A 17,169-nucleotide genomic window follows, 5' to 3' on the forward strand; every position below is an offset into this window, starting at 1 on the left:
GTCATTATCCCTCTTATTTTCACTGTCCTCAGCACTTTACTTCAGGCCTTGAAACTACAACCTGCCTGTCACAGCTCCAGTTCCTCTATGGTGATGGGTGGCTGCGACCTTTTGGAAACACACAGTGGGGCTTGAAGGTAGTGGTGGCCACATGTTGGGCTTTGCTAACTGCTCTGGGGAAAGGCTGGGTAGCGCACAATCAGTGAGCTACACCTGGAAATGAGCTACACTAGGAAGTGAGCTATACCTGGAAATGAGCTACACTAGGAAGTGAGCTATACCTGGAAATGAGCTACACTAGGAAGTGAGCTATACCTGGAAGTGAGCTACACTAGGAAGTGAGCTATACTTGGAAGTGAGCTACACTAGAAAATGAGATATACCTGGAAGTGAGCTACACTAGGAAGTGAGCTATACTTGGAAGTGAGCTACACTAGAAAATGAGAAATATATGTAAGTGAGCTACACCAAGAAGTGGACCTACTTGTGCTCTTGGCAATACCGGTCTTGCAAACTTGCCTACCAAGAACATTCTCCAACAACAAACTCCAGTTACGGTAATTCTGATTAAGGTTGTATAGTTATGATTTGCACCTTCTTCCTCCGCCATTGCAACAGCATGCAAAGTATCATGGGATTGTTCTCATTTGGCAAGGATGCACCCAATACATCTTTGATATTTGGGGTGGAGCAGGACCAATATCCAGGGATTTTTACTGTTTTCTATTCCTGTGATCTTAGTATTGGAGCTGGGCTTGGGCAATAGAAAATGATATAAAATGGGTACGCAGGAACACAAGCATGGGAAAATATGCATTTTGAGATTCAGCCCTACACTAGGAAGTGAGCCACACTGGAAATGAGCTACACCAGGAAGTGACCTACACCAGGAAGTGTGCTTCTGGAGGAGAAGCAGTGAGAAAAGGCTCCTTTCAGGGCTCATGTGATGCTGCTTCCCTCAGTGACTGGATTTGGAGTAGCACAGACACTTTTGACTCCATAATTCTTTAGTGAAGTGAAAGATGCTCGTCTCCAGTCCTGCTTGGATCCTCGACACATAATCAATGTTGAACTTTTACAGTGGTCCATGACACTACTCCTTCACACATAAAAGATTTATTCCTGGAAGACCGTAATAGTAATATCTAACCAGGCATGTTATCAGAGGCGACGTGTTTATATAATTACTGCAGAGATAGAGTCAAAGGTCAGGACAGTTTACATTAATCTGCTGGTTTTATTTGACTGGGTGGGTGGGCGGGGTGTAGAAGATTTACTAAAGGGTGTTATGAAAAGGAGTTTTATTGATATGTGAGAATGATATGTGGAAATTATAGAGGCTTGTATAGCGGTAAGTACTTTGTGAGAAATGCTGATTGGTTAGAGGCGGTGCATCAGGTGACTGATGCATTGTGGGTAGAGTATTTGTCTGTGAGTGTTCTGAAGGGGCTACTGACCGGCTTGGTTGGTGGTAATGTTGACGGTGACGTGCTGGACAGGGTAAGGGCTCTTGCTGGTCACGCCGTTGACAGCTTGGATCTCAAACATGTAGGGCGTGTGTGCCCACAGGTTGCTGATGAACACGCGCGTGTCACTGAGGCCCAGCTGCCGGGGTACGAACTCCACATTGTCGTCGCATGGCGAGCACGCCCGCCGGTCTGAGCGGCACTTGCGGCACAGCACGTTGTAGACCACGTCGTCACGGGCCCCCGTCTCTCGCGGCGGGTTCCACTCCAGGACCACCGAGGTCTCATTCACAACGGAGATGACGTTCCGAGGACCAGAGGGAAGACCTGCGATTGGAAGACACAGTGACAAGCTTTGTCAATGTCCCCAATGTCATAAAAATCACCAACCTCCCAATATGGCGTCCGAATGAGGTCGGTGAGGAGCAGGAATCATGTGATCACAAAGGCGGCCTTTTATATATTTCTGAAAACGTTCTGAAAATGTTCCGAAGTCCTCTAAGTGCCTTTAACTTGGCTCTCTGGTCTTCAGAATCACTGTAAACCAACCACTACCCCTCCACCTCCCATAATCCACTGGGGCGTCTTGTGAGCTCCTGTCAATCTTTAATCAGCCAGGGAGCCCGTAGGCATAGCATTGACTCCACCCCATGGTGTGTGACTGACAGGTCATAATTACCGCCGGCGCATTGTTGAGGGTCGCAGCATAATTAGCATTGCATTTCCCGATGTTAAGCAATTTGTCTATAGGTACGCATAGATATTTATATATAGATGTGCACAAGCACACACATGTAAGCACTTGAGCATAGATATAGGAGATTAGCCCAGACACAGAAGTCATAACAACACTCTGCAGTAATTACAGTTTGAGGCAAATCGCGCAACTTTTCTGATGCATTACTGCTTGAGTCCTATTTTGAGAAAAGATACAGCTGAAACTACTAAAAAATCATGGAAGAGCTTGGCTTTATTTGACGCTATTCATCCCCCACCAGATCGGCCCTGAGCTGAAGGCATTTTTACAGAAACAGCATCGTCAACTAATTTTATCCGTAAAGGTTGAAGGCCTGGGGGTGGCTGCAGAATTCTTCTAGAAGGAGAGCAGCAATTGGGTTGGGCTGCAGCGTCTTACAGAGCCTCACTGTGCAGGTAGTCAGATGGATTTTAGTTCAAATCTCAGTCATGGTCAGGGCGGTGGGGCATATCAAATATCCATGCCAGCAGGGGGTGCTGTTTTCTACAAACCGGGTGAAATCCTTGCCATTATTTGCACAGCCAATTGTCAGACAAGGTTTTATGGATGTGAGTCAGTGACTAATTGCAGTTGTCTGTTGGTTTGTGACTCACACCTCAGCTTTAGACCACCCGCTCCTCCAAAGGGGTGTAAGGCCTCCATTATACTCAGCATACAAGCGCCTACTGAGCACCTGAGTTATGGACAGCAGGATGCCATTGGTGTCGGGGGGTTCTAAGCACTGCACAGACAAACTCGCAGCTCCCTCACAATCACTTTCTCAGTGTCAATTAATAGTCTCCCACTGCATTTGTACACTGCATGCTGTAATGCTCACTGTAATGCTAATGCTATTTTTATACATTTCCATTTATACTTTTATTTTACTTCTATTTATCCCTTGTTTTTATCGTCCCCTCCCACCATTATTTCTTAATTATATGGTTAATTATATGTACCTGTGCGTATGACAGATAAATCCTTGAATCATGACACTCCTCAAATTCATCCAGAAGCTTGAACAGGCCTTGCCAAAGGCGTAGATTTGGGTATGAACAGTAGGGGACTGTTCCTACTGATATGGTAGGTGCGCCGTGTGTCTTTAGGGGGCCGGGGGCTTTGGGGCTGAAACCAAACCTGGTTGGGCCTTTTCTCTGAAATAATACACCCACCTATCTATTTACCCATTTCATAGGTGGGGGGGCACCCCGGATGGCATATTCTAAACCAATAACCTGGTGAATGTTATAAACTCGCTGACGCTCAAACCCTGACAGCAAGGTTCCCCAGGTCCGGGCCAAGAGGGCCAATCTGCAACACAGTTTGTGCACGTAGGTCTCGCTGCTCAGACACACCCACTAAACCTGCCAATTAGCTGGTGAGCTTAAAAAGATGTGGCTGAGCAGGGAAGTCTGGAAACTGTGTTGCAGACCGGCCCTCCAGGACTGGATCTGGGAAAGCCTGCCTTAGAGTCTTCTGTGATACTCCGACACGCCGGGTGTGATCTCACCGGGGCTCTTTCCCGAAGACCCGACACCCACCCGGAGCTCATGCCCGAGTGTGCAGACTCCTGAAACATTTATATTCTCGTTCTCTGAAGCATGGCATGGTCTTATGCAGCATCTTCATGTAACCTCTTCGAAATTGGGGTTGCCCTGGAAACAAGCCTTTCCACTGCTTCCTCTCTGCTGTCATTTAACCCTGGTTTGACATTATGGGATGTTGAAGCGGAAGCGTCCTGGCAGATTACGGCAGTATTGGGGGCATACTGAAGTTGCCCCAGCTTGCAGTGCACTTGCTTAAACACTAGGGGGTGATATTCCCCCTCACGTTAAATTCTGGAGAGGGGAGATTTGAGCAGATCCATGCAGATGGGCTCAAACACAAGAGCCGGCCAGCTTATTTCATTACTGGGGGGGGGGGGGGGTACTTTCATTGCCCACTTCCAGTCAAAAATCTCAGTATTCTTTTCACTTTTTGTGAGCTCAGATGGAGAACTGCACCTTTAAGCTGGAGTATCAGCACATGCACACAAGCCCCCGCCTGTGTCCTTGGTTGAATGGCTGCGCATTGTATAGACTGACAGGGGGTAGGGGTTGGTGTATCACCCCCCCGATCAGCGAGCTGAGATTTTGAAGTTAACAAGCGTGCTTCAGCAGGCCTGGGATAAGGGCTGTGTGTGTATGAGGGTGGGGGCACGCACCATGGGGGGGATGCGGAGGAGGATTAGGTCCAGGAAGGCAATTACTCTGGCTTATGTTTGCTTACAAGAGCATTACTGAGGAGCTGTTCTCTTAGCTGTCTAATCTGGGGTGGGGGGGTTGGGCGCGGAAAGAAGCCCAGTTCAAACAGAGGCAGATCCTTGCCCCTGAGGGGGGGGGGGGTGCTGGTGGCCGGACAAATGGACTGAGGAGCTCCAGGGAGCAGGAATGTCTCCCTCCTGTTCCATCTATTGCCATCTTTTCAGACACATCAAAATAAATAAAGACGGGGGGGGGGGGGGGGGGTGCCCAAACGAGGAGGTGGGAACGAGACTGCAGATGACGGCAGCAGCCTTCTGGATCATTCCGTAGGACGGCGTTTCGCCATCTCGTGTTTGAAAGGGAGGGTGGGCTTGCAGTGTGAGGCGTGACACGGGACGGGTGCTTTATGCAAGCATATCATGTCCCCTCCTCCAGCCCCCCCACAGCCCACAAGTGCCCCGTGCTGCGCTGATGAGCTCCGTGCCGCCCCCTGGGGAACTGGGGAGATAGAAACATGGGTGGGGGGGGGGGCAGCCACCCGTTCTACTGGCAGATTAATCAGCCCGGAGACTCTGGCTGACTTCCGGGCAATTAGCACTATTGTCTGACGGCTCTGCCTGGGGAGACACACCGGTGGGTATCGAGGGGCGGGGGGCACATGAGCCACTGTGATTGGAGTGACGACAATTGGGGTGCTGAAAGTGCAGCGTGAGGTAGGAGGGCAAGGGTGGGGAGGGGTGAGGTCAATGGTGGGTGGGGGAGCTGAGGGGGGGGTGCAAAAACCATGGAAGACCTGGGGGGTGGCAGATGGGGGACAGGTGTTGGGCATGGGGGGATGGGGGGCCACTGCAAACACAGCTGAAAAATATGTAGAACCTGTGAAAGGGGCGGGGGTGAAGATGGAGGTTGATGGATGGGGCGCGCGGAGGGGGGGGGGGTCTTTCTGGCACTGCTGTCCTGCTGACAGAACAAGAGACCTGTCGATCCATCAGTCCCCTAATCGGGAGAGAGAGCAGCTGCCCCACGTCACGGAAATCTCTGGATTGTGCCTGACGTGGCTTCGTCGGGCCGACAGCCCCATGAATGAATTATCGGACAGCGGAAGGCTTTCATATTTCACCCTCCCCCCCCCCCCAACCCCCCCCCAACATCTCCGGCGTGGCTGTATGGTCGTCAGTCAAGGCCGGAAAGGCTCGTTAAAACAGCTTCCTGAAAGGTGCTACCTAACGTAAACCCCCCCCCCCCCCCACGTCCATAACACCTCCGTCACCCAGCACAGACTGATTATACTCGCCAGAATGAACCTCTACACGAGACTGAATAAATGGGAGAATTCGAGGAACAAAGAATACGCACCAGTGGCCAATAGCAGGTGAGAAACCTGGATGATCCAATCGGCTAATGGAATGGAGAGACAGTTCCGGAGGCAGGATGAGAATAACACTGCTGGTCGTGATGCGGACAGCCAGCGGTATTTCTGCTAAAAATATGATATCTACCAACTTGGAGCATCTGATGGCACCATTACAGTCAATGTGACAAATGCCTTTACAGTTTGAACCTTCTGATGACAGTGTTTTAACTATGGGTTTGACATATAAGGGTTTGAGGCCTATACAGAGAATGTTTTGTTGTTTCCCTGTCGGGAAAGTCCAACCTTGTACCGTCATCCACAAGGGAAGAGCTAGCAAGTGGGTGCTTCTTCACCTCGGCCTGGAATAACCCCCCTAGAACTCCAAGGCCCAGCAGTGGGTGCAGCGGTGCCCCCTCCATTCTCCTGCTAATCCTGCTAACTGAGAAGTTTCTGACAGCTGGACACCCTTGATCCACCTATATGGGGCGCCAGCTGTCTCCCAAGCTGAGAGAGACCCAGGGGCAAGGGAATAATGATGGCTGCAAATTCCACTGTGGGCCCAGGCTCCCAGTGGGACAGCGGGCCTTGTGTCCCTTCTGCCATAATGTCCCGGGGCATTTTTTCTGCAAACTTCCACCCAATCACATCCAAGGAAACCAAAGCCAGATTCTAAACATGACGAAATGCTGAGTAACTTGAGCACTTTTTGGGCTGTGAAAGTTCTCATCGGAGAAATGCGTCAGTAATCCTCATCTAGTCGACACTGGGTGCGTCAAAACCTTTCAGTTGGGTCTTGAACCGGGACGTTTCAGTAAAATTTTTAGCGTCCAGAGAAGAGCAAATCAAAGAAAAAACACCTGAAAATTTGGGATCAACTACCTTGTCTAAAGGATCTACGGTCAACAAACATTTAAATGCTCATTTAAATGTAGGCAAAGGTCAATGGAGGAGCGTCTGGCTACTCCAGGGAGGGAGGCCAGCCCTCCTGGCCACTTCGTAGGTAAACGGCACAGTCAGTACTTGAATTTCCTGCTTTCCTGTTTAAGATGTGAGACGTGGGCCCATTCGGATGGAAGAATCCGGGACTTTCCAGAGCCTGTCTGCGTGGGGCTGGAGCAGGCATTCAATCCACTGTAGTAACTCTAATCAGAGTATCTTAGCAATGCTTCCCTCACAGACGGGCAGTTCCTTCCTCTGCCGGGAACTTTTCAGAGTGGTGGGGGCTGCACTGAGCCAGATGACCGTGACGGTTCCTGTATCCATATACGCAGTGTATTTCTTTTCAAACCACACCTCACTCAGCTGGACTGGGGAAACCTCAGTAATCTCCTGAACTTCTCCCGAACTTCCCTGAGTCACGTGTTTATGATTTCTTTAACATTAGCAACTTCCCTGCTTTTTATAAATATACTTTTTTTGTAAAATGCATCACCAATTAGTCTAAATCTGTACCGCAATGTAGATTAGTGGTTCTCATAGGCTTTTGGAGATGGTTTCATATGACCACCTTCGTAGTGTCTAATCAGACAAGAAATGGAATCTTCTAGATAAGCAGATGCCATAATCCTCCAGTCTCTGGAACATCGACTGCCTCCGCCATCGTGAGTGATTCGCGATGGAAACACACGTAATCAACGAGTGTCACAGTCCTGCCTTTTTAAAGAGATGGCGATCACAACGCAAAGAACAGCGTACCTTGCTGTAAAGAGAGCCTGGATCCCATCCAGATCTTCTCACTGTGATTTGGTAACAAATCCCCGATGGCATATCCTTCTGGAGTGAATGCAACCCGGTCCCAGAGGGCGCAGATAGCACCCATTCATAATTTTAGCCAAGAAACTGCCTCATTTGCAGTTATTCATGAATGGGTGTCGTCTTTTATTTTTTTCACCGCGCTTGTTCGTTTTCAGGTCACCTACATGGCGTGCCCCACTTCTGCAGGTCTCCTGGGCGTGGAGGAATGTGGAGCAGTAACTGAAGTTCTCGGTAGGGCTAGTTAAGTCGCATATTTTTCCTGACCTACTTCGGTACTAAGGAAAAGGGGGAGAGGCTTGAACCTTAACACTGACCTGAGAACAGTCAAACTGGTGGAGACAGAAGGGATGAATGCATGAAGGCAAAGCACCTGCTCATAGTATGTTTACTTTGTCAGTTTGCTTCATAAATCAGAACGACAGGGCATCTCTGCTACCAAGACCCAGAAATGGATTGAGATTTCAGTGGTTAGATACCATAAACTTGCAGTCTCCAGTGGGTCGATGTCCTGCTAGTTGTGATTTCATTGTGGAACTGCCTTAGTAGCTATTCAGCTGCCACTTGGTCAAAAGATACAGTAAATCACAAAGTAGGACAATCTCGATTGGCCAGTCTGAGAAAGGTCTGAGGGATGAGCGGTCAAGAGATTTATGGGGCTCCAAGACTCTCACGACCACATGGGATGCTGGATTCTCTCAGCATCCGCTCTGCTTTTCGAAAAAAGTTGTTTCATTAGCAATCTGTCTGCCTATCGGGTACCAACAAAATGCTTATGCAAAGGTTCAGCATAAAACACAATTACAACCTCACAACGCCATCGACTCAATGAGCCTTGACGGTAAACAACTGCATTCAAACAACTAACCAAAATGAACAACTGCTAAATTGCACATAATACCTTCTGTTAGCTAGCCAGGTAAAACACTTAAAACTCAATTTACCTATGCAGGGGAAGTCATTTCTTGTTCCGACTGGCATAGATGTCCAAATTAGCAATTGATTACATTTTCAACTCAGGCAACTGGTTGGGGGCAACTGCCTGCCCCTCAACTCCACCCATGAGGCTAACTTGTGAATAATGCTTAATATTCGTCAATGTCAATTAAATACCAGACATTCAAATTTTTTGCAAGAGCAGCCAAAATCAGTGCTTGGGCAACCACTGGATGGGACAGAAAACTGTACTGTACGGACTCTAGGGTCCACTTCGCTCTGTTTCAGTGGAGATATTCATTACTTAAGGTTAACCAAGCTGTCTAACCAGAATCCTTGGGGGCTGTGTGTGGCTCATTGGCTTAGGACAATGTGGCTGGCCTTGGAAGGTTGTTGGTTCAAATCCCTTGGCTGAATGATATCACAATTGGACCCTCGAGCAAAGCCCTTTCCCCAACTGCTCCAGGAACTGACAGCCCCTGCTTTCACCTTCAAAAAATAAAAGTGTCACTTTGAATGAAAAGTACCTGATAAATAGATAAACTGTCCTAACCAGTATCTCAATAAGCTGTTTTTTATTTTTTTTCGAAACCGTGAATAAAAGCAGAAAGTAATGAAAGATAACAGCCAGCACTGCTCTCCCATGTTTTGTTTGTGTGCAGATCCCACATCAACAAACAATGTTAAATTTAGGCGTTTGAATAATTCATGAGCCCCTAATTGTTTCAAGCTCCCAAACAATTAAGTAACTGAATGATTGATTAATCCTAATTAGGCTGAATACTAACTTTCTCTGTTTTGTTCAAGGGATACATATGACCCCAGGGCAAGTCAGGGGAGCATTTTTAACTTTTTTAAACAGCACAGCGAGGCACAGGTATGAGATCTATATCAGTATTTAGCGACAACCTAATCAAGTCGATTCAATTACCGGTTACTACGGAAACAGAGCAGCAATTTACTATGTGTTCCCCAGCAGAGGAATAGCTAGAAATTCGCCCCCCCCGACAAAAACTCACATTTCCCCCGCCCAGGTTTAAATATAATTTTACACATTCAAGGGCCCCCTCAATCTGCCAGGGTATCCATGCAACAACGCTGGATCCAGGACCACAGTCGGATTCTACCGCAGTAAACAAGATATGTCCATAAGATAGACTGTAGCATTTGAACATTCATATTGATATTGACAATGATAACGATACGAAATATATCAATAACAACAATATACTTGGGGTGACAATACAAGCTACCCTACATCCCGCTCCCAAGTAATTTAGCTGGACCTGGTTAACACAGTAACCTTAAAATAGCCCAGACCCTCTACATCAAAAGCACTGTTTATCTTTTTGATCACTGATAGGCAAACTTGTACCACTGAGAGTTTGTTTGGTTCAGAAACTCCGCTCTGGATGTGGAATCAAACCTTTCATCGGTGTATTGCTATAGCTCACGGTCTATCCGATTCCTTCCACGTGACTGTTTGGAATCTGTGAGTGTGAGATCCAGAATTCACCCAGACAGGAAGTTAAAACCTTCACCAGAGATGTCTGTTTCAAAGGGCAATTGAGGCAGAGGTGGAAAGTTCAGGTTCATAACATACAAATCCAGACCAAGGTTTTGTTTCAACCAACCAGCTGAACACTATGTGACTGTGACTCTTTATACTCTACTGGCTGTTTGTAACAACATCTTGGTCTGGATTTGAACTTTCTGAACCTGAACTTTCCACTACTGAGGGGTCTTACCCACAAATGGCCAGTGTGTATGCAGGTTGTTGGGATAACCTTTAGCCCAAGGGGCAAAGATTTGGCTATGGACGGTAGAGACATGTCCTTACCAATATTGTAATTGTATCGTGTGTGTTTAAAGGAATGACGGTTCAAGACTGATTTGGTCCTTCTCAATATTGAAACCAAACTTATGCCCTTGCTTCAGCTGATCAATCCTCTAACTAGTAATCTAATTGGCCATCCCCACTTTAGGGGATTTTAATCAAATCTAATGGCCTCCTAGCCCTCAGTGCCAAAGTCCTCCTCTTTCGAGACAAAATGAGTTGCACTTGAGTGACACTTACTGGTGCAGGAGACTTGCGGAGGATCCGTGTCACTGCGGTAGTAGCCGTTGCGGCAGGCACAGATGGTGGCAGCCTCCACAGACGACCGGCTGTTGGGGGGACACTGCAGGCACAGTCCCTGCCCCCTGGCTGGATTTGAAGGTACCAGGAGGGCAAGCTGTTGGATGGCAGGGACAAAGGAACAGCAGGGCGTTAGAGAGGAATGTATGTGGAGCAGCTAACAAAACTAGCTGTCCCAGTAACACAGACTGACCAATCAACGAGATGCGTAGAGCACTAATCGACCAATAAGAACTCCCTTAGAATCTAGGCCGCCAATTATCCCATGCACAGCGATCTAGCTGCTACACAGCCACAACCTGTGTGTTGCCCTCCGTGCCCACCATTGTGAAACATACATGGGGGAAAAAAAACAGCCGAGACAGGCGTTTCTTCCCGCCTTTTTTTGGCGCTCTAATGCGTGATCCATCATGTAGTAACACACAGAGGAGCTGTCGCTTGCTGCAGGAAGAGGAATCTGTACATCCCAGGAGTAAATCAACCCTCCCCCCCTCGCTGTTTGGAAATGCGGGCGCAGAAAATGCACACAATTTAATCGGGTATGGGAAGAAGGAATATTTTTTGATGTATCATAATTCAACTGAAAGAGGATCAGATCTGAATCGTGCGCCGGAATCAAGGATTTCCTGTTGCCACTAAATAGCTGTGGGATAACCGAGTGTAAACAATATTCAGATGCGAGAATAAAGGAGAGATTATGCTTTTTTTCAGTATTTTCAGGCCCATATTTAAGACACGCTCCTTTGTCTCAGTTACTTGACAACAAATTGCCGACATCAGGGGCTGCCTGGTGAGCATGCGAATTAAAGATGATCCTCTTCACAGTTTTCACGCCCTTAGATCCACGAAGCATCTGGCCACCCCCTGGAGATCCCAGGCCTCCGACAGCCGACAGATACACAAGGATGAGCAGGGAGAAGAGCCTTGGTGCCTCGTTGGGGAAGGAAATCTGACTTTGGAATTGAATGAGCTGGAATTGTGGCTGTCCCTCTTGCCATGGTAAGGTGCTAGGTCCATCCGTGGAGATATCGGCTTCGTTTGAGTGAGTTGGCTGAGGAATTAAAGCATTAAACATTCAGTATGCCCCCCCTCAGCTTTGAGGGGCAGGTTAATGAAATGATTAATTACTTCCCCATTGGCTAATGCCCGATCATTCTCACTCTCATCAAACTTCACCTTGCTTTTTCGTGTCACTTCCTGGATAGGTTATTTTATAGGATAAAATAGGTTTATGTGGTTTGACACATGCGGCCCCTAGCTGGTCCTGACAGTACCCAATTGGATAATCACCCCCCCCCCCAGATACACACACATATGAACACCAAGCAGTACCTCTCCTTGGGGGTCACCTGGGGCCCCTTATCTACATGGATTTGTAAAGAACTGGCAGAGACATGCTCATTCGAAAATGATTGCTTGGGAAATGCATTTGCCTAATCCCCTGGCAGAACAGCTCCGGTACGGTTCAGAGACTCTCCGTGAAATTGCCTCGCTCTCCTGAAGAAAAATGGGGAATATATTTGAGTGCTGCATACAAGGCCTTTTGCTGAGACATTTTGCAATATTTATTGTAGGTGCCTTTCCAATAAGCCAGTCAGATAGTTCCATAAACAGCACCCCACCTAGAGGGCATAACCTGTCCTGCATTGTAATACAAAACATGGAGCAAGTCACAGCTGACTCAGAACAAGTGCAAAAGTCATTTTTTCTTTCATTTCATTGATTGAATTATTAATCTAAGCTCTAACAGCAATTAGGACGCAGGCAGTATTGATTCTGTCTGAGTGAATCCTTCATTGCTGACGACAAATCAGAAAAATAAGTTTAAAGTCGAAATTTGCTTCCTAGAGCTTTGATTTATTTTCTTCCATCTTTGTCTGTATTAATTCTTAGATTAATACTTGTATTTTTCGTGTTTTTTTTTTTTTTTTTTTAATTAATCTCTATGTTTGCTAGAAAATTCTGTAAATGAATCCCCCTGGAGACCTAGGCTGGCATGGTGCTATTCTATTTCCTGCCAGAATTTAATAAGGGAAAAACACAACCTGACTTGCAAAATACTTAGGATACGGGGAGATCGGGATACGCAAAGCGGATTTCTCTTCTGGTTTGCGAGCCGGCCTTCTGGGCCACGTCTGCGTGAGGGAAGGTGTCCCTCTACCCAGCATCCTCTACCGGCTGACAGCAGATGGAGATGCAACTCTCACAAGACCACAACCCCAGCTAGAAGCACCCCAGGGACTCTGTGGGGAGAAACTGCCAGAATGTTTAGATGTAGATGATGTGAGATGGGTTAAAGCCCTTCCCTACCTTAAAATAGAGTGCTCCGCTTAAAATGTAACGCCATGAGAGGATATAATGCAAGGAGGATGGCCCCGAAGAAAGATTAATGCGTATGCCAGGAGAAGAATAAATCGCCTGTTAGTGTAGCGGCTAAGTGACCAAATTGACAAGCAGAGGACAGCAGGCAGACAGTACCAGACCCTGTTTAGGCAGTGAAGAAGATGCGACTGTCTAAAGAGCAAAGGGATCAACACCACGTAATCATGCGGCATTCTTCCATTTACATCTATATATATCCGCTCATCTACCGAAAAATCACTCCTGAATGCGAACGGCGTTTTCATGATGATGATTGAAGGCTGGGGGAGGGGACTCCGTCTGATCATCCAGGGTCTGTTTCAGAACTTAGGACAGAAAATCCCACTCCTGGGGACAAATCCTTACTGGTATTGAGGGGCTGGGGGGATGCTGTCATGGCAACCAAGTCACCACTCCTCCATATGAGGGTCACACTCAGCTTGTGGCTTTGAGCTGCTAAATATCTTGTGTCTGAGACTTGCAGTGTTTATTTGACTTTTTAAAGGCACCGTCATTGTTTCAGCCTACAGGTCAGCAACGCAGGATGGGGCGGGGTTGCAGGGGGGATATTATAAAACAGGGAAGATGGCCAACACAGGGACGCTTGGTGAAGAAAGGGCTGGGTGCAGACGCCCATGCAGAGAGCAAATGGAACCAATCAGAAGGAGGAAGAATCATCAAATAACACAACAAGGATACTCTCGCTACACAGACACGCTCAGCCTGCCGGCCTCTCAATAGGGGGCCTTTGAAAAGTATGTTTCATAGTATGTTCCCATCAGGGGTTACGACGAACAACTGGAGCCTTCAACATGCCGCAAGGCATTACCATCAACCGCTTGCTTCCGAAGCCTTGAGGGGAAAGAGAGTCCAGCTCCCGTACGGCAAGTGGGTATAACAAGACGATCTCCGGGTGGCGATAGAGGGCCTTCATGCCGTCTGTCTTAGGGGGGAAAGGCGCTTCTCAACAGCAGAATATGATAGCGTGCGGGCGACTAATGCTCTCAAACCCATGGCTGATTCCAAGCACACCTGCACACCTCGCTCAAAATCCCGGGCGTGATGCTCAAATCGTCTTGAATGGCACGCAGCAGGAGAGAAATACGCGCAGAAGAGTGCTTACTGTGCCTGGGAAACAAACGCTTCATTCCCGTGCCTGTTTGTATGGAGATGACAGACATTTAGAGGGGCGGCTAATGGGAGACAATGAGCTGCGGGTCATAACTGTGCACGGTGCTGATTGATCTGACCTCGCTGGACAGGTGTGGAGTGTACGGGGATTGTCCTGGGTTTCGGAAGCCCAACAATGTAGGGATATCAGCCTGCATCCGCTGTCTTTGTTCTCTGGGCGTGGGATGTATTTAACCACAGGGCCTGTTTTTTGAGGGTGCATGAGAAAGGGGGGATGTATTTAATCATGATGCCAAGTCTGCTTGTTTTCTGAGGTGGGGGGACATATATGACCATGCCACCCAGGTGAGCTTTGTCTTCTCATCTGCATATGATCAAGAGTAGGCTGGGGTGTGCCTAAGTATGAAAGTGTATTCTGATGACAGAGCGCATACCAGACAAACATCATATTCGCGTGAATCAGTCAATATTTTGCTTCCACCACAAATTAATCATATCCAGCTCTGTAACCATGCTTGGGGACAGCAAGAATAACTGGGATCAGAACCAGTACAGCTGTAGGTATGAACCTGATTTCAAACAGAACACTTTGAGAGTAGGTACAGTGACAGTCAAGGACATGACCAGTATACCAAGAATGAAAGGTTAAATTTGCGGAAGAAGGAGGAGCAAAAAGGCAAATTAAATGCCTCTGAATTAGAGTAACAGAGGACAAAGAGAGTTCTGGATGAATGAGCATGTCCATTTTCCATTTTGGATCATATTCTTCCCCAACTCAATTAGGGGTTAGCCATCCATCGGCAAGAAGCTCACACAACTTACCAAAGGAAAAAAATGCTTGACGGAGGAACTCCAGAAGGACAGTGTCACCCGCAGAGAGTTATGGCGTGCAATTATCATTTACATTTCTCCATGATGTGGACACGGGTACATGAATTTGCAAACCAACTGGAACATCTGAGGTCACATGGTGTGGGACACCAGGGATAATTCATTTGTTACCCCCAAACAGCACTGGGCAGTGGGAGGGTTATGTCCTCCTTAAGGGATTCACTTTTGTTTGATTCACTTTTGTTTGATTCTGAAAGCTCAGTGTCAACAAAACCCATCCATTTCAATCCATGCAAAACAGCCGGACAGGGACTGCGACTGTGCTCTTTTCAGCTCATCTGCGAGCAAACATTCCACATGCGGATCAGCCGCCTAAGGTACCCATTTGGATTCTTTATACAGGCAATGTTTTTCATCCTTTCCCCCATAGAGTCAGCACATGGCTGACTGGTGAAGGTCCCAGCTGGAGGGGGGGACCATTTGAGTGCCTCTGTTCCCCAATAAGCCCCACTCCCTGTACAGAAATTCAAAGATATTCTGGAACTGCATATAGATTTAATCAAATAAGGTAGTAATTCTTAAGGAGGGTAATTCAGTACGGTGTGTTTTGCAGATTTGTGTAGTATTGTATACTTCCGGTGTGTGTTATGAGGAATTCTGGACTGGAAAATATTGTGAAGTATGGTAAACAGTACTTAGCTGAGACTATTCCTCTGTGTACCCGTATGTGTGTGTGTGTGTGTGTGTGTGTGTAATAGAGAGTGATTAGGTCAGAAAGACTGCTGGAGGAACAAGATGGAGTGTAAAGGTCAGCCTGGAGATTCCCTTGGTCTGTAATGCACGCTCACACACACACAGGTTTCAGGGTGATCCTTCTCTGGTTTTTCCTTGATCTTCCTGTCGAAAGCTACTTCCTCATATCAAGCGGATTAGGAAGGGGCGGGGGGCATCCCTCCACTGGACAAGACAGAGAACACTGGGTTGAGTGGATTTATCTCACCCCCACCCAGATACTCTCAATTCCGGGTGCTGTATCTCTCTCTCAGGTGGACAGACCTGTGTCCTACGTTTCCTCCATCTCCTGCTGCAGATCCTCAGGTCCGAGCAATTGACGGCAATAAAAAGAGTCACCCCCATCGAATACATATTTATTGAAATACCTCTGTCTCTTTCTCTCTCCTCCTCCGTCTATCAATTCTACATGCTTTTTCTTCCTGCCAGTCATCCATCCCGTCATTCACTCTCTCTCTCTCTCTCTCTCTCTCTCTCGTCGCCTGTCAACCCCACCACACATCAACCAGAGCCCCCAGCAGCCTCTATCTTCCCTCTCCTTCTGTCAGGCTGCTATTCTATGTGACCATCTCTACATCTCCAAGCCCATGTCCCCCCCCCCCCCCCCCCCCCCCCACAATGACCCATAGCGAGAAGCCATCAGTCCGGGGACAGCCCGATCCCATTCCCAGAATGCAATGTCAGCACAGGGAATTGCTCTCTGCCATTGTTCCCGGCCCTCTTACTACTTTTTTCGTTATCAAACTCGAGCCGTTGTGTTCCAGCCTAACAGAAGCTAGTCAAAAAATCGCAGTGTCTATGTTTGCCAAAAAAAAACAGCGACATCTCTGCTGGGTACTTAACTGCATGAGACCCTGGCTTCTGAGGCAGCGATGACACGAAAAATTAAGTGTTTATGTAATGCTTAAAAGGCATAAACATCCGTCAGACTCAGATCAGCGGCGTAAATATTAGCAGTAAATCCCGCGTTGTCTGCGCGCCACGACGACGGTTTCCCGCAGCGCTGCTGCTCCTCGAGTCACTTTGCCGCCGATGGAGGACCCAGAATGCCATGGTGACAGAGCGGCTGTGAAACGACGGATGGTGACGTCACGTCAGGCTTCTCGGCGAGGCTCCAAACTCATGAGCCGAAGAAGCGGAAACTGATGGATTCCAGCCCGGTTTCAGCTTCTGTCTGCCAAAAACGTGACTTGCTGAGTTGCAGAGTTGCTGCAGTCAGGTAACTCCCAGTGGCTATAAATGTCATACACACCTCTAAGGGAATATTATATATTTACGTCCTAGGCGCAAATTTGCACAAATGTATCGCGTTATCCCTCATCGCCTTCTCCGCAGTAACCCGGCAGGTGGATTTGTCACGGGAACACACTTGAACCACAGCTCTCCTGTCAGCCAGGAATGCTGGGCGGTGCTTTTAAGAGAACATGGCG

The 17,169-nt window shown here is 47.7% G+C and overlaps 1 protein-coding gene across 1 annotated transcript in view; it reads right to left on the reverse strand.

Moving 5' to 3' along the window:
• The window catches only part of LOC125739852 (ephrin type-B receptor 1-like), a 74,777-nt gene that overhangs the window by 46,863 nt on the left and 10,745 nt on the right, over positions 1–17,169 (reverse strand). The window contains 3 exon segments of the mRNA XM_049010370.1: positions 1,458–1,793; positions 10,565–10,682; positions 10,684–10,721. Of these exon segments, the coding sequence (XP_048866327.1) occupies positions 1,458–1,793; positions 10,565–10,682; positions 10,684–10,721 (492 nt within the window).

This window comes from Brienomyrus brachyistius, chromosome 4 (genome assembly GCF_023856365.1).
Source record: "Brienomyrus brachyistius isolate T26 chromosome 4, BBRACH_0.4, whole genome shotgun sequence".
Lineage (NCBI taxonomy): Eukaryota > Metazoa > Chordata > Actinopteri > Osteoglossiformes > Mormyridae > Brienomyrus > Brienomyrus brachyistius.